This window comes from Rhyacophila brunnea, unplaced genomic scaffold (genome assembly GCF_057557595.1).
Source record: "Rhyacophila brunnea isolate RB1 unplaced genomic scaffold, BYU_Rbru_1.0 scaffold_20, whole genome shotgun sequence".
NCBI classification, from domain to species: Eukaryota; Metazoa; Arthropoda; class Insecta; order Trichoptera; family Rhyacophilidae; genus Rhyacophila; species Rhyacophila brunnea.
In genome coordinates this window covers 37065930-37090310 of record NW_028232860.1, presented here as the reverse complement: position 1 = coordinate 37090310, position 24381 = coordinate 37065930, and the positions used below count along the sequence as shown (strand labels likewise).

General features: G+C 32.5%; 1 protein-coding gene across 1 annotated transcript in view; it reads left to right on the top strand.

Moving 5' to 3' along the window:
* Positions 1–24381, top strand: part of LOC147071610 (uncharacterized) — a 549084-nt gene that overhangs the window by 265832 nt on the left and 258871 nt on the right. Inside the window, exon 4 of the mRNA XM_085947980.1 lies at positions 19356–19527. Coding sequence (XP_085804106.1) covers positions 19356–19527 — 172 coding nt within the window. The remainder of the gene's footprint in view (positions 1–19355; positions 19528–24381) is intronic.

Below are 24381 nucleotides of genomic sequence, written 5' to 3'. Positions count from 1 at the left end.
CACCTATAGCGAGGGCTGTGCGACTGGTCAATGCACTCCCTAGAGATGTAGACATTTTTACCGATGAATTATGACGTATTCTGTTTTTTAAATTCTATTTTATTTTTTAATTCGTATTTTTTTTTTGAATTATTGTTGTTTTTTTTATTTTATTTCTTTTCTATAAAATTATTTTTAGCTTTGTTTTTTTTCTCTACTTGTACTTTTGATTCTTAATGTCATCTTGTGAACGTCTTGAATAAATACTTTGTTATATGTTCAACGTGTCTTTTTTTAAATAAATAAATAAAATAATCTATATTCTTGACGTAGAATACTTCTTTCAAACCGGTCCCATATTGGATGCCATTCTGGATTTGGGGTATTATGAAATGAGTACTTAGCAATAACTCAGCAACTAATGAGAAAATAATAAAAAATATCGGTGTGTGTACTTATGTACGCGCGTTAGAAGTTATACTTTTTTGGCGTAACAAAACAAAAACAAAACTTGTGATAACCTAGATTCTTCGACTAGCTCTTAATTATCTTGTTAAATTACACACTCAAGAAAAAGGACCGCTTATTGGAACGCGGTTGGTTTATTTCTATTCCCTTTAACTTACATTACTAAATTATATAATGATTTTTCGTTGTTTTTATTATTAAAGTATGTCAATCTGACGTTTAATCATTTGTTTACGTAAGGAATTGCAAATGGCCGACAATAATAAATTTGCCGCCTAAGCAACGGAACAATTCTAAACTATAATATTATACTGTATAATCGTCACGAGTGCAGTATCATACTGTGGCGTAAAGGTAGTGCGTTCGGCTGATAACCGAACAATCGGTGGTTCGAATCCAATCGAGTGCGTTTTTTTTCGTGTGAAAAAATAAATTATGTGTTACATGTCACACGCCAAAAATACACTCTGATCTGATTTCCCAAACGCGTCAAAAGAAGTATAACTTTAATATAAAGTACATCATTTTCATCGTAGAGCCGGGAGTCCAAACTCCACCAGCCTGATCGACGCATAAATACCGCAGATTTTTTTTCAAGCAGCCTGTAGTTATTAAATGTATAATCTTGGGGGAAATTTATCTGAGCTTATAATATAAATGTCGATTTCGTTACACTCCCAAAGCTGACTGAGTGACTTTCACAATTTATTTATTATCTAAGCCGAATTTATTTAACGAAAGTCTACAAAATTTTAATTAACTTGATCGTTATAATATTTTGAAACAATTCATTGTTTGCCATAATTTATTTGACGTATTTATTTTATCAAGTTCTTTCATCGTTTTAAAGACGAGGACAGAATTATAAAATCGTAAATATTCTTATTAAATAATTTTAATAAGTGTGTACCAAACAAAATCATTATTTATAAAAAAAAAACTTTAAATATTATTATTAGGGATATCAAATAAGAGATAATAATAATATATTTTCAATTCTTCTCTCAATAAGATGATTATGTTACGAGCTGTAAGGCATATAGCACCATTAGGAATTGCAATTCCGCTATTTCAAAATTGGTATTCCAGCTTTTATCAATACCGAAATACCGATTTTAAAAATCCAAAATACCGGAATTATCGGTATTAAGAAAGCACACTCGTTTACATTTTTGAAAATGAATTATAAGTTATGTGCTGCTAAAATGCAAATATATTGAGTGAATCAAACAGAGATGAAAAAATAATAAAATAAATTTTCATAAAATATATTTATATAAGTATTTGTCGCGATGAATTATCATAATATTATTTCGAAATAGAAAACATCCGTGACAAAAACGTTCAATCATTCCATAATTATTGATGACTGTACAAGCGTTGAATTTAAGATGCTTTTCCTGCAGCCGGACTTATTTGCACTTAATGAACTTTTGAGGGCTTTTGTTAAAATTATCAATATATTTAAATTATTTGTAAAAAATCACTAGTTCTACAATTATGATCAATACATATTTTTAAATGTCAACATAATAAATGTAGGTATGTAAGTTTTTGCTATAAAATAATATTTTTAAAAGATTTTAATAGCTATACTCATTTTTATTGATAAGCACCTACTTCTGTTTTTTTAATGTTTAATAAGAAATACCAAAAAACTGGTAATAACATTTTCATTCGATATTGCAATCCCTAAGCACCATCTTGTTGCAACCACATTTCGTCTAGATCAAAATCATATAATTCATGCCAGAAAAATCAGTAATCATGTGTCTGTAACGGTAGCTAAGAGAAGCCAAAGGTTGGACACCTATGATATAAGTAGTAATATATGTAGTTATATGAATAACATGAAAATGGTATAGACAAAAATTAAGCAGATGCCTGATAGATCAAGTTACTAGGATATAGCGGTCCCTGAAATATACCCAATAGTAATCAGAGGATCTCCCTGTATAAATGAGCTTAATCGCTGAAGACGTTTTTTTTCATGAAATAATGAGTCTGTTTCAAATTTCTGGAAAGCCCAATTAGCAACATTTTGACGCGCCAAATGGTCTAGTTCTTGTATTAACTGTATTTTATACGCCTTCAGAAGACCCCCAAAGCATAATGCAGGAACTCGCTGAAGTAAGCAATAAAGTAGGTTTGAAAATAAATGTAACAAAGACGAAAGTCATGTTCAACTGCTTTGCGGGCCAAAAAGAGATCCTCATCAATGGCAGCTCGAACTGGTGAAAAGCTACATCTATCTGGGACAAGTGTCTATAGATGGATGTATATACTATGATGACATTGTTCGCAGAGTAAAGCTAGGCTGGAGTGCTTTTGGCCGCCTGAATAATGTCTTCAAAAGTGACGTTCCACTGCGCCTAAAGCGCAAAGTGTTCAACCAGTGTGTGCTTCCCGTGATCACATATGCGTTTTAAACATGGACCCTACGTGGTATGGAGACATGCATGCTGGGCATAACGCGAAAGGACAAAAAGAGGAATGAGTAGATAAGGAAGCAGACAAGGGTTAGCGATGTAATAGAGTTTATTAAAAGCCTTAAATGGAGATGGGCTGGAACATAGCTCGAAGAAGAGACCATCGTTATACAAATCTAGTCATCCAGTGGTGTCCAAGAAGTACAAAAGGTAGACCTAGATGCCGCTGGATCGATGAAATGATAAAGTTCTGCGGAAGTACATGGCAAGGCAATGCACAGGACCGAGGGAAGTGGAAGCAGCTTGAAGAGGCCTTCAACCAGCAGTGGATAAATTCAGGCTGATGATGATGATACGCCTTCAATTGGAAATTTTTATTAAGAATATTCCGTGTAGTATAAGAAAGTCAAGTTATTGATAACGACATGGCATGGGTAATTGATTATTCTGGATTTCCATTCGCACTTTGATTCACAACATCGATTATTTCAGTAATACGTTTACATTTTTGACGGTTTGGATTCTTAACATCACAAAAATAGCCATTTGACTCGAATTTTCTAATTAAATTACAAATAGTAAGCTCTGTAGGTCGATTATTTTGACCATAAATTTCACGTAATGTCCGAAACGTAAATCGAATAGATTCATTAATGTTGTAATATATTTTAACAATTTGTATACGCTGTGCAACTGTATATCTTTCTATGATGATTTGCTAAACAATTCAATTTTGGTGGGAATCAGAAAAAATGGCTGCTATGACGTTGTAAATAACTATAGTTCTCAATGAAAAGTGCCATCTCCGTAATCTGTATCCCCAAAAACCCTTATTAATGAATGATACAAATTTTGAATAACCTACGTAATTTTATTTTTCATCATATCTTATATTTTTTGGGCGCTAAAATACTTAGATCGGCCTCTGTAATAATTTATCCTTGTATTAATTGCACAATAATTTGAGTGTAATTTGTATATCTAATTAAATAGGTAGTAGTTGTTTTGATAAAATAATAATATAATACATTATTATGCTTAAGGCTACAACAGTATATTTGAAATATTGTTAGTTAATTTTGTTTTCGTAATAATTCTCATGAAATATTTTGCAGAAATCAATCAAGAACAACCTTGTCTGAAATAACAAGTAAATTATTAGTCAGGTAAAATCAGTTCTCAAATTCTGTCCGTCAGGATCCATTACGCGTATAAATAAAACTGTCAGGCACATTGGTTTCCACAGTAAGTTTTCCACGTCAAAAAGGAATAAAAAATGACGTCTCCGCCTTTTCGTAAATAAATAAGACGCCTCGGTGATCCTTGCCGATGGAAACTGCCAAAGTTATTCTGCAGCGAGGATTTTCTTGCTGAGCTCGGAAAAACCGGCGAGAGGTGACGCTTTTCCAGAGCGCTCTTCGAAGGCTTCGTCTGTTTGAATAATTTATTTAAAACTTTCCCCCGCCGCGCCCTTGGAAGATTAAGTGAAAACCTCAACATTATTATCTATGCCTGGACACTTTGTACTAGACATATTTATATTAACTTTACTTCATAGTATATGAGGACTTATGTTACTTTGTATGTCTTTTTGAAGTTATACTTCTTTTAGCGCGTTTGGAAAAATAGATCAGAATGTATTTTTGGCGTGTGACGAAGTTGCGCGCGTGTCGATGCAACTCATAATTTATTATTATGATTATATTCATTTCGGTCTCAAGGGTACATGCGCATGCATTATATTGAAGTTATATTTATTTTTTATTGTAAAGATTGTGTATCAAAATTTGAGGCTATATTTATGTAAGTATTATTTATGAGTAAAATTATATATCAATAAATAAATAAATTTTGTGAATGTTGAGTTGGTAAATAATTCAAAAAATATATTTAAATTTGATTTTTTAATAATTCATCATGGGCACTTCTGAATCAATTATAACCGCTGTATGGCAAAGATGAGTTTTGGTCCAATACAATAATTAAATTACAATTATCATGTTATATGAGACACAGATGAATCGCATACGCTTTCATCAACCTAATCCACTGTAATATTAATATACTCAGGTAACGGCTTTTGTTTTGTTACGCCAAAGAAGTATAACTTCTAACGCGCGTACATAATTTTTCATGGTAACTTTCGCTAACTCCAATGTAATAAATTACTTCCTCAGTACAAGGGTACATTATTTGACAAAATGTCAGTTTTGACTTATGAATTACAAAATATGGAGAATCAGTTGAAGTTTCTGGGCTCTGGGGACTATTTTAGTAGAAATTTGTTTTACCATATTATTTCAGATAAATTTATATGATATCAACATGAATATCAAAGGAGTATAATAATTGTTTTAGTGCAATACTACATTTTATTACATAAATTGATTTAATTTAAATATGGGAGAGCATTTAAGGTGGTTCTATATAATTTTAGATTAAATGTTAATTTTTTAGGATATTTACATAATAATAATATATAAATACTTTATAAAAATATCGTATTACTCTCTTATCGGTATTCGTAAACTTTTTCCTTTAACCATTTTCTCCTAACAGATTTTTGGCAAATAGTACCCTTGTACTGAGGCAGTGGTATGATGTCAATCCATATTGTTTAATTTAATATAATATAATATGTATATATATGTTTTCGGTTTTTATCAATTTGAAATTTAGTGTAAATTTACACCTACTTATATCAGACTAACACGCTCCAACATCTGAGCATAAAATAAATGCCTTTTTCCTCGGTCCATGTCATGTCCCACACCTTCTTTAATGAAGACCTACAGTATGTAGATCGTTTCTGTAGCATTGCTGCAGGGTGAGAATATATGGTCAAATATAATTACGCCACAAAGATTCAAGAATGTCATAATCTCTATTGGATTCCCAGTCACTTGAACCACTTATGACAATATTATAATCTACCAAAATTTCGTACCAGGACGATTATGTGCCACCAACAGCAATGTCTTCTGGGTGCTAGGTCAACTTGGGTGATAAACTGGATCACTTAGAGATTAATGAAATGCGTGAAGCAATAACCATACGTTACTATTTATTTTAAAAAAAGCAATTATCCAACATTTTTTAAATTATATTATTAGAAAGTATTATATAAGTAAAAATGTCATATAATTATCGTAGCTTAAGTAATATGTCATATGCGCCTACTAAGTACCTAATACTTTTTTTCTCCCAGTTGTGTATTATTATTGTATTGAATATACATATTATTACTGTTTATAAAAACAAAATGAAAAAACACATGCCTCTAAGAGATTTCAATTTATTTTTCAAACAAAAACACTATTACGCTAGTCTGGTACTAGAAATTGTATGACCTATAGTCCAGATGCAGTGATCTAATTCGTATACATAATTAGGAAGATTCACTTTATTTTCTGATTTGTCTATCTGATACGATAGTGTATATGAAAAGTCATGGTTTCAGGTCGGGAAATGATCGTGGCTCCCAATCTTCATCTCCGTAACTTAGTACTAAAAACTTACTATATTAAAAAATACTTGGTAAAAATCATTAGATTTTTGATAAAATAAATAACCTATTAATACAACAAAGAAAATAAGGCAGGCTCCAAATGATGCATTGATTCATATTATGAATGTTCAAAGAGGGGGCTCGATAAAAAAAGAGGTGAATATTCAAAGAGGGGGCTCGATAAAAAAAGAGGTGAATATTGGTACGTCTACAAAGCGTAGTACACGTAATTTCTGTTGTGATTCGAACTGAGACCATAGTATACCATAGCTATATAAGAAGTGGGAGCCATGACCACTTATACCGTGTCTTTTTATGTATAATATAGTCTCGACTAGAGTTGGGTTTCGGAGTTTCCATCCCGAATCTCAAGAATTGAAATTTTTAACATTTAGGGAAACCCCGGATCTCAAGAATCTTTTCTCGGGATTCGGGATTTTTTATTATCAAATATTAATTGAAAAAAAACGATTTTCTATATGAAAAAAGTGGACAGAAAACACAAAACGTTCAAAGACTGATCGGGACATTTAACACAATTTAGCCAACGTCGACTGAAAATGGGCGCAATTTTTGCAACATGTAACGTAGGTTTTGTGTCAAGGTTTATAGAGGAGATATAAGTATAGGCCGGCTAGCCAGTATAAAAGACTACTACCTTCCGGTCGTGGGTTTTTTGAGTACCAACGGCCGTTATCAAATTTTATTCCTCCGGAACGTAAATGTCTAAAGGATAAACCAATGTATATTACCCAGAACAGATGCTGGTAGGTGGGCGCCAGCCCCTAGATCTGAAAAGGCTATAAATTTGGGAGTCTAGGAGCGAAATAAAAGTTTAAGTTGAGTTCAAGATATAAGTTATATATTGTCGATAAGTTTGACAGGTAATTTACAGGTTAGAAAAATGAACAAATGCAGCTAACGGATCAAACCCTGAATAACGAGAAAATACACTCTGACAATCCCGCGAGAGGGATTAATAAATAATGGAACAAATGGAACGATACAGCTTACGATAATCCGGGTCTCCGAGGTGGAACCAAATCCCGACGTCGACAAGCCTTTGTCCGAGCGTTATGTTTACGTCGGTAAGCCATCTTCAATTCGGGCGGACCGAAAAAGGCCACCCATGCACGTCCGTCCTGCCTCGAGGTCCCCACACGTAAGCCCCGTGTCACCAGCCTCCCGTCTCGTTAATCGATTATTAATTTATCTCCGTACAAATTCGCCAATCACAACACCAAAAAACAGCAACTCATTTCCGTCGCGAGCCGCCATCTTGCTCTCTCTTCCTTCTGCGTGTTGCCAGCGTAAAACTTGTTTTCCTTAGTGTGGCAAGTTAATATAACATGACAAACATCAGGGAATTTTGTGTCTCAAAAGCGTACACGATTGTCAGACGCAGTGATCACAGTCTGTGTTTTTTGAAATCCCATTTTAATAAGGAATGTTTTGAATTATTTTTGTTTTCCTACTTCTATTTTGTTTGTTTTCTTACATAAATAAAAAGAAATCATATTTTTTTTGTAATTTATCTGTTTTTACTGTGATTTTAGAAATTTTACAGGTTTTTTTTAAATTTCCCGATATCTCGAGTATTCTCGAGAATTGTTTTTTGCAAATTCCGAATCTCGAGAATTCGAAATTTCATCATTTCGGGAAATCCCGAATCTTGAGATTGAGATTTTCTCCCGAAATACCCAACTCTAGTCTCGACTAGACGAATAAGAAACCAAAGTGAGTGTCTCTATCACCTGGCTTAGTATCAATAATATGTATATAAATAAATCTCTCTCCTACCAATTGCAAATATCAGTTATTATGAAACCAATTTTAGGCATATTATAGTAATTGTGAAATACTATTATATTATTACTATATATTTCGAAGTGTTTAATAAATTAAGCTTACTTAAATAGAGCTCATGAAAAATAATTACGTGTGTGCTTCTTTTGACAGAGCTTTAAGCGCATTAGTTTTAACAATGTGCAATTAAAAAAGCTCATTTTGTTTCTCATTTTCTCTCCTAAGAGATTAAAAGCTGCAGCGAATACTGGTTAGTCAAACAATAATTACGCGAATTTGTTCATTAGGTTTCTCCTCACAGAAACGAGTGGCGCTGATGTTGATCACAGAATAGAGAAGGCAGGTTCAATTAAATTTCAGTCGTCAGCAATTATACAGACATGCTCTGGATTGTAGGTGTATTTTATGAAATTGAGTGACGAACAGTATTAAAACTACAAATTTAATATTATGATTAATTCTCTTCACTGTTATTTCTTGACGGTATGACATGATAGTTAATCTTTATCAAAACACACATATTTCTTGGTGTATTTAAACTTTTATTAGTCAAGTGTTTGGGCTGATGATGTTGGAGGTGAAAGACTGGTTGGAGGTTACTCGAGTGAATTGAGGAGAGCATTTATTTACTGATAAATAAAACAATGACAAATGTAAAGTTAACTATGAAAGGTAATACACTGTTAGGTCTGTTTAGTCCGAGACGTTACAATAGAGAGTACTATCATCCGAGGCGTGTTGGTAGAGTACCATATCCCATCAACTGTAACTCGCTATTTATTGAAATAAATACTCAATAAATTACGGTAAGCTATTATTGATGTAAGTCACAATTGGGTTATATGCTGAATGTCGCGTTGCTACTACTTAGGAGCATTTTGCTGACAAATCTTGAGGTTGTCGATCCTCACCGGCGTATCTCATACTTACAGAATGTGCTAATCGTAGATGAAGTGATATGCAAAAATTGAGCAACTTTAGGATTATCGCGTTGTTCTAATCACGGAGCATTTGCTGACACGGCCTGGGGTTTTTGACCTCCATAAATTAATATAACAATATTTAAGAATAATGTAGCACTTTCATCGAGTCAGAAACATACTCATTGCAATTTTTTAAATACATCAAACAACCATCAATTTCTGAGTGCTATCTTTTCATTTCATATTTGGTACATATAGAATCCATACAGCGACAACTAAAGAGACTTCAAAAATAATATTATCATATAAAATCTCCCGGCTGCATGGTCGAGAAGGCTTATTATATCACGAGTATTGGGTTCAAATCCTGAGTCTGGCAACACTCATAATGTTTTTCAATGTGTCTATGAATACAGAGCATGAAATTAACAGCTTGAACAATTAGTGTCTAACAACCATTTCTCTAAACATAAAATAAAATAGACGCAGATATACCGAACTATTCCTTGCAGCATACACTAATACATAGAATACCTTAATGGTGGCCGATTTTCAAAAGCGATAGTTACGAGAAGAAGTAGAATATATTACCTAATTATTTTTGTATGCAAAAAGCTCTTATATTAATCATTCACCTGATATAATTTCTTCTACATATATGTGCCTGTGTGGCATGGAAACCCGTTAATAATGCACTTTCAAATAAAATGACACAAACTTAAAAGCTCGCAGTTGGCAAAATCGCTATGTATTCATCGTACTACCTTTTCGTATAGTATGCCTGCAAATTATTTTCATTCAACAATAATAATATATTTAACCGGTTAAGTGCCCAGAGCGTCTTTGGACGCCTTAATTACACAGATTCTTATGTTAATTACTATCAATTAACTAATTGCGGCATAGAAAGGATTAATATACCTTATTAATTATTTGAGGATATTTTTATTGCTCATTAACGTTTACATTTACAAAAGTTTTTTCAAAATAACGTTTAAATATGATGCTATATTTTTCATATTATTTTAAGCTCAATGTTAATTACGTAATTATACTAATACTATCATAAATATGAAAAAATATATCATTAAAACAAAAAAATACTTAACCAGGGACAAATTGTATAGTTTTGTTACAATCGAAGTATTTAGAGTTAACGCATTTGGAATTAATGGAGTTAACTAATGAGATATTACTATTATATCAGTCTTTAAAAGTTATTATTCAAACAATTATTATTCAATAATATTCTTACATGATACCAACTTTTTTTATTGATTTGTTATATAAGTTAGAGTTGATAGTATTCGTTATCAGTGTTTATTTACCTTTTGGTGAGTGTACACAGTGCGTTTCGCCTTTCGGCATCTTCAGTCGCCGTGTACACTCACCAAAGATAAACACACACTGACAACGAACACTTTTAACTCTAGTTTATATAATAGATCAATACAATAAAGTAGGTAAAAACTCCATTACCTACATATTAAGTCAAAGGTCACAAAAATACAATAAACAAATTATGAATAGTTGAAGTGTCAGTAAAACACCTAATTAGTAAAAATCCTATCTTATTAATAACAATGCACTTGATAGCATATTATAATACATCATCAAAACCTAATAATAGATCATTATTCTTTAAAAACAATAAAAATACTACACTCAAGAGGTGTAAATCGTCAATTCTAATAAAAATAATTAATGGAGTAAACTAATGAGATGCGAAACCCGGGTCGCAAAAAACGACTCAAATGGAATAGTATAAAACTTAAATCTATTAGAATTTAAATTCAGATTCCATCAAGTAACTTCGGTCGATAGTATTACTATTAAAGTGTTATTGTATTTATTGTATTCCTGTAACGAAAAATAAACGCCCTCCTCGAAACCTACAAACAACCACGACTATTTCCTTCATATCATAAACCTCCAAATATCCGCACAGCTTTTATTAAAATAAGGTTTGACCTCAATAATTGGTAATCTGCATCAAAGCTTCATATTTTCAATACAGTACATACAATAGTACAAAACTATTGAATTGAATGAATAAACCGAATCACAGATACTTTTCAAATGTCCTGTAAACATTATGTAGGCCAAGTGAATTGTATAGTATCTCATAGCGTAGAGCTTATATCCAGCGTAGATGCATTCAGGAGCTTACGTAGGAGCTATTGGCAAAATACATTCTACGTACAGCAACAGAATTAAATGTCCGTTGCCATCTCTTATTATTTTGTGAGCTTTGTATATATTCCATGTAGTACTGACTCTTCAGTTAAACCTTATTTTATAGAATTTGGTACTTTTAAACACAGTTGCATACTTAAATATAACATTCTTTTGTCGTGAAAAATATAATACACTAGTAGGTATTATTTATTTTATTCAACCAGTTACTGTAAAAAAAATTAAATATACACTTTACTATTAATATTTGATTTAGTGAACCCAGTATTATTAACAATAAAAAAACCTCCCATGGACATTATGACGCGTATGTTCAAACAAATTACATTCTTTCGTAAATACAATAATGTAGATTACTTCTCATTTAACCGGAATAAATATGTATATGTTACACCGAATGTGTGAAATTGCGTATTACATAATTACAATTTTGCCTATTAATTCATGAAAAATGCAAGCCCGTTGCCTTATTCATGAATTAGGGAAAATATATGCCGAGTGTGTGAATTCGGCAGTAATTTTTCTGCCTAGTTCATGCATTGAGCAAATTAGATAGTAGCGCTACGGTGGTGTTTTTTGCAACTAATCAAACTAACCAAATGTGTTTTATAAAAATATACCAAGCAATAACTACAATGACGTTCATTTCCATTAACTATGATATAATAATATAATATGATAACGGAAGAATTTTATTAAATGGTATTTTCGCGATTTGATTCGTGCTTGGGTATGAATCGTGCAATGGTCGATTGTTTGTTTGTGATAGTATGATTTGATAGTTTGTTGACACTTGTTAGCTAGCCTCAATATGGACATTCAGTTGAATTCAGAAATACAAAACCTAACCTAACCTAATAATAATAATATTATATTATGTCCAATTATAACTAAAAAAACCATCCGTATTAAATTTACTTTTTCTACTGTCATATGTCATGTTGACAGTTTAAGAATTCCATACCCTGCCAAATTCACGCACTCGGCAGAAAAATTGCCTAGGCAAAATATTGCCAATTTCGTGTAATACGCAATTTCACACATTCGGTGTAACATATACAAATATCAGGTATTTAATAGATTGAGTGAGCTTATGCTTTCAGAAAATAGCCTATACCAAATATTCAAAAATTGATACGATCGGTTCATAATACCAGCCAATCACTGATTTGATTAGGTCACATGACAAATGTCACATCATTCAAATGGGAAATATATAGACGAAATATAGGTTGTATCGTACTGCCACGTGGTTACTATTCCTATCGGCTTTTTTGTTTTCATAAAATTGTTTTTTGCATATTTGCACCGCAAAATATGGCATTTTTTACAATTTCTCGGAATTCGTATTGGCTCAGTGCCACGTTACCGACTGATAGACTAAACGAAACTAATAGTGAATCCTACATAAACTTACAAACTGGCATACTAAACAATCTCTCAATTAAAATCGGCAATGCTCCGAGCTTAGACGCATATTATAAAATTACCGTTCATGTTTCTCAAGGATTATTCCGCTAACTTCAATATTGACTCCTATCTAGAGTCCAAATAATTATATTTGGATTTTTTTGTTATTATATATCATCATCATCATCATCAGCCGGGGTCAATCCACTGCTGGATGAAGGCCTCCCCAAGCTTTCTCCAAGTCTCTCGGTCCTGTGTCGTTCGCTGCCACGTATTTCCGCCGAACTTTACCAGTTCGTCAATCCAGCGGCTTTTAGGGCGACCCTGTGGCCGTTTCGTACCCCTTGGGTACCACTGGATGACGGTATTTGTCCAGCGGCCGTCCTTTCGGCGAGCAATGTGCCCCGCCCATCTCCATTTCAGCTGTTTGGCAACGTCTATTACATCGCGTACTCTTGTCTGCTTCCTAACCCATTCGTTCCTCTTACGGTCCTTTCGCGTGATGCCCAACATGCACCTCTCCATGCCTCGCTGTGTGACTCTTAGCCTTTGGACATCTCTCGTGTTGAGGGTCCACGTCTCGCAGCCATACGTGAGCACGGGTAGCACACATTGGTTGAACACCCTACGCTTAAGACATAATGGTAGGTCACTCTTGAAATATGAATGATATATTATATTATATACATACAAGCAATATAACTATAATTAATGTGATATTATCATATTTTATTTTGTTATATAAATCCTTTTCATTTGTATTTAATAATACATGAAAACAAATTAATATATTTCAATTTTAAAATAAATATCATTAGACTTAAACAATTTGTAATGGTTTATTATAACATAATCCTTCTTGTTTTTGAGTAAACTTTTCAATAGATAGGCACATGAATTTACATTCAAAGCACAATTTCAAAGCTTCAAAATAAACATGCCCAATGATAGATTGCATAATATTCGCTAATATTATTAATAATTAACAAAACTATGAACAACTAACTACCTTTGTATCAGTATTAATATTAAATAAAGCTTTCATTAAAAGCTGATTTTGAAATATGTTATTACGCAACGTATTAATATATTTAAATTAAGCTCGACAACAAATAGGTACTGTGCATAAAGTAGCTTTTTAATTTATTATATATATATATCTACCAAACAGATTATATATTTTTTAAATATATATTAATATAAATGTTATATTTAGCAATCAATTAATATGTAGCAATCATACCACTCAGCATTAAATGAGTGATACACTTGAATATGTATATTTTCTAGTCAAAACAAAACAATTGAGCGATAATAATAATCAGAATTTCCTCAATCATAACTAGATCAGTAGGGTCCCTCTCTTCTAATATATGTACTGCATTTGTATAAATTGGACGGATAATATAGGAATCCTTATCGAGTCCGTCACGAGACGCACTACTATTGTCACGAGTTCTTCACTCGATATAGTTAAAAATCACTCCACTCGAATCAAGTCTCTCAGTTCATTAATATAATCAATCTCTTGATCACATCGATCTCACCAGTACATCATTACCCGCGATTATAATCTCACGCTGTCATCTTTGCCATCTTATTGTATTCTTGTATCAATCAAATACTCTGGCAAACCTACAAGCCTTCGACCTTCTATCTCCTCCTTATCATCTACCGCCAAACATAGATTATTCTACGAAAGATTTTCTATCGTTAATTTGACTCTCTCTTTATAAAGTTAAGATCAAAAATATTTTAATAATATTTTAAATATACTTGAAGTCCCTCACTTCAACAAAGCAATTATTCTCGTTATCATCTCCCATTCTATGGAAATTTGTTGGAGTTGTAACTAATTATGGCACTACAACCCTTCGCGGATCTTGGCCTCCTCCAAAAACGTTTCCATCTCGTTATTAATTAATGTTTGCAAAACACATCCTGATAATTGAAGATAACTTTCCTTAAGACAAATTCAGTTTGCTCTATTATTGTTCACATTATATATTCCCAATGAAACCTACTTCGACTGCAGCAAATAACTCAGGATCTAAATGTGCTAGGAGAGGCTATTATCAAGCAGTGGATGGACCCTAACTGTTGATGATAATTCAAAAAAATATTAAAACTGACAATTTACTTTTTTTACTCACAAGGCTTTGACCCTTGGCTCCCTTCGGCTCCCCACCAAAACTGTCTACTAGTAAAGCATATTGGCGCGAATCCAGTGGATACGGGTTCAAGTCCCGTCGGACGTCGTATTTTTTTAAAAGATTTTGTTAGCAGGTATATATATTATCTGAGGCATGGCCACCACAAAGAGGGGAGAGCTGATAGGCCTCAGGGGCCTTATGTTAGAACTTGCGAGTCGTGTGAAACATCGTAGTCATTCGCGAAAGTGACGTAGGTTATCGAAATAAGGCATGTCGAAACTTATCACTACCTGAATTAGTCATAATCTGTGTCGACAATATTGCCCATACCAAAGGGCACTCGTGACCATAGTCCCCCATACGAGTTGAGTATGTGAGCATGCGCACTGATGTCTCGCGCCGATAACGCAGTTTAGTTTTCAACTGTCAAATAAAAGTGAAAGGTTAGGCTGCGAAAAGATAGTATTTTATTATTGGGCTCGCGAGAATAATTACCTACATATTATTATTTTATATTTCGCCAAAACATTGCTATAGATTTGTATCGTTCACCCAATTATTGTAAAATATGTCAATCCCATAAATAGTTACTTTTGCGGCACTTTTAGGATCACGTAATCATCCGCGAAACAGATCAAATAATTATGTTAACTTATGTCAAAATGCTTTTTCACTCAGTGATGCACTATTTATACGTAATTTTTGATTAAACAAAGAGCTTGTGAGATATATTTTACAAATTCTCACGCCATATAGGTTTATTAGGTATCTTAAGTTTAATGTTACTACCTACCTACAAGCGTGAAGAGTTTACAATGCGAAAAAATGAATATGGTTGTATAGATTAAAATTAATCAAAGACATAGAAGATGTATGTTATATTTTGACACATTATTACGTTTATAATATTATATCCATGGAGAATTAAAAAGTCGTAGGTAGGTATAATGTTGAGACGGACATAACCTCACCTACCTCATTTCAATTAAGATCACTTAATTGAAACCTCTCCATTCTTTTGCTACTTTTGCACGACGAAAGACGTGAATTCATGTACATATTACCCGATTTCCATGTTTATTTTGATATTTCGTTTCGTATGACTGTGACAGTGACTTTGAAAATCAAAACGTCAAAATGAATGAGTTCGCTGACGGAAAGAACACGGCATTACCAATTTATAAACAATAAAGATGCCGAATTATTATATTACCTATTCACAATGTTACTTAATACTCTGTTATCTTGAGTTCAATTAATTATGTTAATGTTTTATAATGGTTTGTAATGAATAAATACCTACATAAAAATAAATGTTATTGAAGACACTGTGTTTATTTTGTTAAATCTTGTTTTACAGTGTAATAATATTATATGGTTTCGCATTTATGTAAGGTTATATTCTACGTACATATATCTATATCATATTATACTAAATCAATCGAATATTGTAGGAATTATACACAAACATAACCAACAAAAATAATGATTTCGTTTGACATTTCATTTTTGACGTTTCATCTTGTACCATAGACACCGATTTTCTCGGTTTTGGCGATGTTGCCAACTAGTCACTCGCGAGTTAAAATAGTCCGTAGCGAGTGGCTTCAAAAATAGGTGTTATCGTATACGGTATGAAACGGGCGATACTAACTTGTCATACCACACGGTTTTCGACCATACGACTCGCAAGTTCTAACATACCCGCCCTGGGGGCCTGGCGTGGCGGGTCGACCAAATAAATGAGATTAACATATATCACAAACAGGGTTCTTTTACTTGAATAACATTAAAATTTTAAAATATGTACGATACAGTTTTGAATAATTGTATAAAAACTCCATAATTCAAGTGAATCAACCCTTAATTTTACCTCGAAGAGCATTTGGAAAACGCTACTGTCACACTGATTTTACCCATAGCGATAGGTAGAAGACAAGGGTCTAGCCTGGTGTCCGGCGTGGCGGGTCGACCAAATAAGTGAGATAAGCACATTTATCACACATTTTCTATAATAGTAAAAAAAGTCGCCTGCGCCACTTTTTACTTCCAAGATATTATTTTTTTAAAATAATTATGTGGTTGCGCAATGCAATTGTTAATTGTTGTGTGTCGATACTCGATAACTTAACTATCAAGTAGATAAAAACAAGAAAACGTTAAAAATACCCTTAAATTTACCTCGTACACCATTTGAAGAACGCTACTGTAGAACAGGGTTTCCCAAACATTTTCTGCAATGGAATACTTTGCAAACCCGGAAATTTTAACGGAACACTTATTTTTTAGGTTGGGTAATTCCTACTTGGTAGTAAAAATTTAAAAAAAAAATGTTACTTCAACACATTATTTATTTAGTAATTATTTTTAATAATATAAAACTATAATATAATATAAACATAAAAATATGAATAAATAAAGCACTTAATTAATGAGTTTGATGATTTTGAGACTTTGAATTGCATATCTTCTTGATATCAGGCACAATATTGGTAGAACCTTTCCAAATTGTCGCGGAACACTTATTCAGGATCGGCGGAACATAGTTTGGGAAACTCTGAGAGCATCACATTGCCTTTAACCTTACCGGCAGATGGGAGGCCCCCCAAATATCTAGGCCCGGGGGTGTTTTCAAATTATTTATGTTTAACATAAAGATTGTTACTTACTCAAATCTTATGAATTATTCGTTAAATAAAAGAAATAGTTTATAACTTTTTAAAATTTCGCCAGAATATTCGAAATGGAAAAGTGAATAGATATTATTTTAGAAGTAATAGAGATTTTTTTATCTATTTCAATGATATTATGATTGATGGTAATATAATTGTTTTGGAAAAAAGAAAAACACAGCAGCAAGTCGACGTCGCATTTTCATGCTAAAAAAATCTCACCTTTTCAGCTCGCCTGTTTTGCCAAGAGAGTGTAATGACATTTTCCGGCATTTTCACCTGGCTGAGGATTTTCTTTAGGTCGTGCCTTGTCACCTCTCGAATCAAAAGAGTCCCTTTGCATTAGCATAATGAATTCATTAACATAATTAAAAACGTAAACACGTTCACTCGGTAGGTAGTTATGTATACTGAAGTATATATTTAGTAAGAAAATGTCATAAAGCGAGAGAAAAGTAATTATGATGATGGTTTGAACAATCTGATAGTAATTATTTTAATAGATTTATAAAATAATTATATAATAATAATTGTAAGATATGTAACAATTGCAATATTTACTATTTCCCTATTTAAATACATAGGTATACTATTCGATTATTTATTTACAAACAGCGTAAGTACAAATGCAAAGATTTTAGCGTTATGTCAAACTAACCAAATATGAACCATTTATGCATAATAATTCAACAATTTATCAAAGCAATTAATAACATTTCAACATCGCATTTAGTGATCAATCGAACTGTCATTTTCATTATTTCAAAATACATCTACAATGATAATAGTATGAAAACTGCACAATATAAATTAAATAATTGTTAATATACATTTTAAGTAATTTATAAATTTCTTTATGAGTAATTTATTTGAATAAATATATGCACAGTGAATACAGTCTGATCTCTAGCATTTGGATAATACTACTTAATTAATTGACACACCAATATGAAAAGGGTCAAACTGATTTCTATACTGATTTTTAAAATGGTTTTTACAAAATTGGTTGCGCTTTTTTGTCGTGGACTGTAATTTATTTGAAGATTCTTGTAGATAACGGATCATGGGGGGGCTTAACAGGAAGCCAGGTACCGACCTTTTATGTTGAGAGGGCTGGCGCTGGAACTGGTTCGGTATTCACTCAATCACGCACTGGTAAACGAACGGTTCGTAATGTCACTCTCACAATTTCACCTGGGTTTTTTAGTATAAATTATGATGAAAAGTTTAGGATGGATTATAGACGTGACGTTTGCTCAAAACGTATCAGTTTTGGAGCAACGGATGTTGAACAAATGAGTCACTCTGTGGTTAACGCGGCTTCGTTCGTATTGTATCAGATATAGCGTGATAACTTTAACAATATTAGGCTTATTCGGTTGTTTTAAAGTAACTGGATGTAACCTTATCACGGTCGACTGATGACCCGTGACTAGTGGTCGCCTGGTCTTGCGACAATTATTGGTATCGGTAATCAATATATGATTTCTGGTAGGTGGGAAGAATAACATAATATTACATTATTGTCCCTACCAATAATTAAAAGTGATTTTTGTAATCCAACTATTTTTTTATCGATTGATTCCTTAAGAATCACTTGGATTTAACCTAAAAAATAATTTATGACTCTAGGATACACAAATAATAAAGGCTCGACCAGTCATAATGAAAGAATAATTGAGACAAATTAAACAATTAAGTACTTACTTAAATAAAAACTTCACAAAATACTCCATACTGAACACACAAAGTTCGCTACTACACTACTTCTTCTGTCGATAAGACTAAACGTGTGTTTCTCTATTTTGTAGGTGTCGGGAGCTCGTCTCGGTCTGGGTGGCCTCCGTCCCCGGGCGGTCCTCATGTGCGGATCACTTGGTGCTGAGGGAGTCGCCCTGCAGCTGCGAGGGGCTGGAGAAGTCGCTGTCTCTTGCCAGGACCCGGCGCTGCTCGCCGATCTGCTTGCCACACTCCATGCGGCTGGTGAGTAATCATAGAACGATTTCACTAGAACAAACTTTGCTTACTATAATATGCAACTAGCTCTTCACATTTAGACTTGACGGAAATATCCTAATAGCTAATATTACCACCGGAATAATATATTGATTAGGCTTTTTTTCGATTCATCCTGACTTAATTTCTCGTAACTTAGTTACGTAATTTAAACTGGCATAGTAACTCAACTTTATTGAAATATTGATAATGGAAAATGTGGTAAATACAGGCAGTATAGTTTTATATGTTATAATATATTATTTATATTTGAAGGCTACGTAAATATGTTATGTTAATACTAATGTACCCTAAATTTCGTGATCGATATTTTAAAAACTTTTGTGAGTGCTAGAAATTATCATCGATCACAATACAGTGAGCGTAGCACTACACATAATAATAATATAGCGAAGTTTAAAACTCCAATCGATCACAATTCATAACGACGTGAAAGTTGTGTACGTATCTACAATTTACATGACGTGTTTTTGTTGTTCTGTTTCGTGGGAATGAAATATGGGTACAATTTTGTTTTGCAAATAACTATTTTATCTTGATTTATTGTTGTAAAGAGAATTTATACACGAGAGCTTAAAAGCTTGGACCAAAATAAATACTTTAACTGAAAAAAACATTAAATTTATAATCTATTATCACTTGTTTGCGACGTTTAAATATATCTACCAACTAACTTTCTTTATATAAATATAAAAAAGTACTAAAGTACGTATTAAATAATTAAATATTTACATATTCAGGGCTGCATACTCAGTGTATTAATATACTATGATATTATATAATCACATTTTAAAATAAGTATTAGTTTCCAATAGTTATCCAATTGTTAAGTTGACATTACGCATAATACTCAGCATGCACGTTTTCATACCACGTTATGTGTTTCCAAGTTTCTAGATCTGTCTTTTCTGAGGATCCAAGTATCACACACATATTAATAATATATAATTACGAGAATTTCACACCGCAGAAACACTTTGTGTTTTTACTGGTATTAGACTATCAAATATCTTAGACTAAAAAGAACTCATGGACTACCGTTTAAATCAATTGCACCTCATTTTGTATTGGACCGTTGTTATACTATCAAAGATCTTTTACAAATATTATAAAAGCTTTTGCAGTGTGATATTTTATAAAATATTTCTCTTATAATATATAAAAGCGCGATCAATGATTAATGTATGATAAATAATGTTTTGTAAGATTATCAGTAGACACTGAAATTTCAGTATTCATGTAAACACCAGCCGCCATTGTTTTGACAGCTCGTTTCAAATGATCAGTTAACCATCGAAATAATCACCACCAAAATTACAAATGAATAATATATACAACTGAAATTGTAAACATATGTGCAAACCAACATACATTCATTTTTTAAACTAAATTATTATAAAATATTTTACACAGTGTCATATTATACTCTCTCTAGTTTTGTAAAATAACCCTCTTGAAATAAATGCTATAAAATATATTTGTCAAAGATCTTTTTATTATCTATACACAATGAGAGTTTATTATTAATGATATGATTAAGGTGACACAACATTATTATGTCCGAAACATTCATAGGTACCTACTCAACATGACAATAATAGTTTTTTTTTTTTAATTTAAATGAGCAAACTTTAATCATTTTTAATACATTAATAATAATAATAATAATAATAAGTATATCTGTCATTGCGATCATCAATATAATATATATGGGTGGTTCAAAATAATTATGGATCGAGTCCATCAAAATAGATCCTGAGATATTTGGACCTGAAGTTAAAACTCCTTTTGTAAAATACAGGAATGTTTTCACTGTAAGAAGAGTTGGGTTTCGGGAATTTCCCGACGGGAATTCTCGAGACATTTTCGAGATTTTCAATCCCAAATCTCAAGAATTGAAATTTTTAACATTTCGGGAAATCCCGGATCTCGAGAATCTTTTCTCAGGAATCGGGATTTCTTTATTATCAAATATTAATTGAAAAACGATTTTTCTAGATGAAAAAAGTTGACAGAAAACATAAAACGTTCACAGACTGATCGGGGCATTTAACACAATTAAGATAACTTCGACTCAAAATGAGCACAATTTTTCAACGTCAGGAAATTTTGTGTCCCAAAAACGTACGCGATTGTCAGACGCAGCAATTGACAGTGTAGTGTTTTGAATTATTTTTGTTTTCCTACTTCTATTTGTTTGTCTTCTTACATAAATTAAAAAAATCATATTTTTTTGGAATTTGTCTGTTTTTACACTGATTTTAGGATTTTTTACAGGTTTTTTTTAAATTTCCCGATATCTCGAGAATTCTCAAAAATTTCATCATTTCGGGAAATCCCGAATCTCGAGATTAAGATTTTCTCGAGAAATATCCAACTCTAACTGTAAGTACCTATATACTTACCATATTTTGATAGTATATGGAGCAATTAAAATAAATAGTCGAAACATAAAGTATATTCAGGTTTTATTATTATTATCAAATTATTGTTAGCAAATACCTCTTTATACTGCTGAAGGAACTGTCAAAATGGACATGATTCACATTCAATTTGATGTCTTATCAATACTAGTATTGCCATTTATGTAGAAAATTGTAGAGCTAGGATTATGATATTAACACACAATATAGAAATCTCTTTAAAAAATCGAATTTTATAAAAATTGGACGTGGTCCATAATTATTGTGAACTACCCATATATATAAAATGGCTAAAATATATTGCTAAAATGGAGAGAAACTCAGGACATGATGGAGTAGAGATGAAGAACGAGTAAAACGCATCAAGCTTGGAATCATCCATCAACAGCATGGCATTACTTGTATATTGTGAGTGGATTGTGTAGTAAGGGTAAGAATTAATGCAGCCATGGATTATGCTTTGCTCGAAATTGTTTTGAAAAAAAAGAAAATAATTTTAGTTGATAAGCTTGGAAGGACTCCTTGGATGAAGCTGCAATAGATAGGGCATATTTCAATGATGATATTCAACATGCCATTGAAATTTTTGCTGAAGTAAAGGCCTAAATTAATAATGATTACTCTTTTTCTTACTACGTCTTATTGTCAGGGTACGTTATAAAATTGCTATCTTCTGTGTGTATTTTTGGTGTTTCTTCAGAAAACTTTTGACTGACTAGACTGACAAAGTTTAGTGTGCATTATTTATATTTTTTGACAGTGTCCGCGTGATGGCTGCGTGGCTTAAGCGTCAGCCTATTGCTTTATGGGCCCCAGGTTCGAATCCTGGGTATGACGAATACACATATTGTTTTTCAATTTTTGTTTGAGTCAGAGTATGGACCTAATAGGTTGAGCAAGTGGCTGACATCCATTTCTCGTAAAAACAAAATGTGATAATACAAATCTCCACTCAGTGGAGGCCCATAAGATCGGACATGGTAGAAAAAAAATATATCAAATCTTAACAGCCTACCTCCACCCCTCGCCACTGGGAGATGATATGGCTGAAACAACGCTTTCATCTGAAATGGATAAATAACAATATGTACATACATAATGATGCATTGTTTTACAGGCAAAAGCACGAATGACGTAACTCTGAAATATAAATCACGTTTGAATTTTTAAATTTACGACAACTGAATAATTTTAAATTGCGGTCATTTTATCTATCTCTCGTTTTCTATATAAGTATATTATGTATTTATACATTATTAAACATTTTCCGAATACAAATTGTTGGCGGGGAAAAAAACAAACAGAATGTTTTAAACCAGATTCCGAAAATGATTAATAATATTACGGCGTATGAAAACATAATTCATTCATTACCATAAATTAGTCCGCCGCGACAACAAAGCGAAAAAATTCAATTTGAAATTCGGACAAACGAAATCGGAAAGCGTAATTACATCGCCGGCTAATTGACGAAAACGCGAAATATATAAACAAAATGGTGGAATATTAATTAGTGTTGTATTTAAATGATTCTGTCTGCATGCAGTAATAACCAGTGACGTCCCGTAGGGGTAGGCAGATTGAGCGTCGCTTGGGGGTGGCAGTTACTAGGACGGTGCCAAATCGAGAAGAATCATTAAATATATATAGAAATAGGTACCTAAACTTAGTAACAACAGAAAAATCTTTCCATTAATAAAATCAGCTCACCGGTTGGAAACAAAATGTATTAATTAACATAAAAGGTTTAACAGGATTGTAATTTTTTTTGTCGAGTTTGTGATGTCTAGCTTACTTTCATTGTCCTTGAACGTCACTTCCTTGATGACCAGAAATGACAAGTGGAGATTTGCGAATTATAGGTAGGTACTCGTATATACTTACATAATTAATTTATCCAATTATTTTGCCAGTCACTCGCGAGTTTTGAAAGTTGTCAGGTGTATTTTTAAATGTATCTGAAACCGTGGACTCTCAATGTTGTCTATTGAAGTAGAGATGGCATTTAAGTTAGATTTATATATTTTGTTAGTAATGTATCCATATAACACATTTCTTAGATATTGGAGTCATGAAAGGATGATAAAATATACTGTATAAAAATGGGGCGGAATTTAGGCGCTGCCTGGGGGCGGCATTTTGTCAAATGACGTCACTGGTAATAACTCTAGCGGTAGGCCATCATCGATATTAATGATTTTATTACGGACATTTTTGAAATTGGTTTTGTAATATCGGTGATTGATATTATTGAAATATTATCTCGACTCAATATTAACAAAGCGGCAGATTTTCAATTAAGTATACATAAAATAGAAACACTGTTAAAAAAAGGACATAAATTCTATGTCTAGTATTGGCAGTACGTTTTTCAATTAAAATTTATTACTCTCAATGT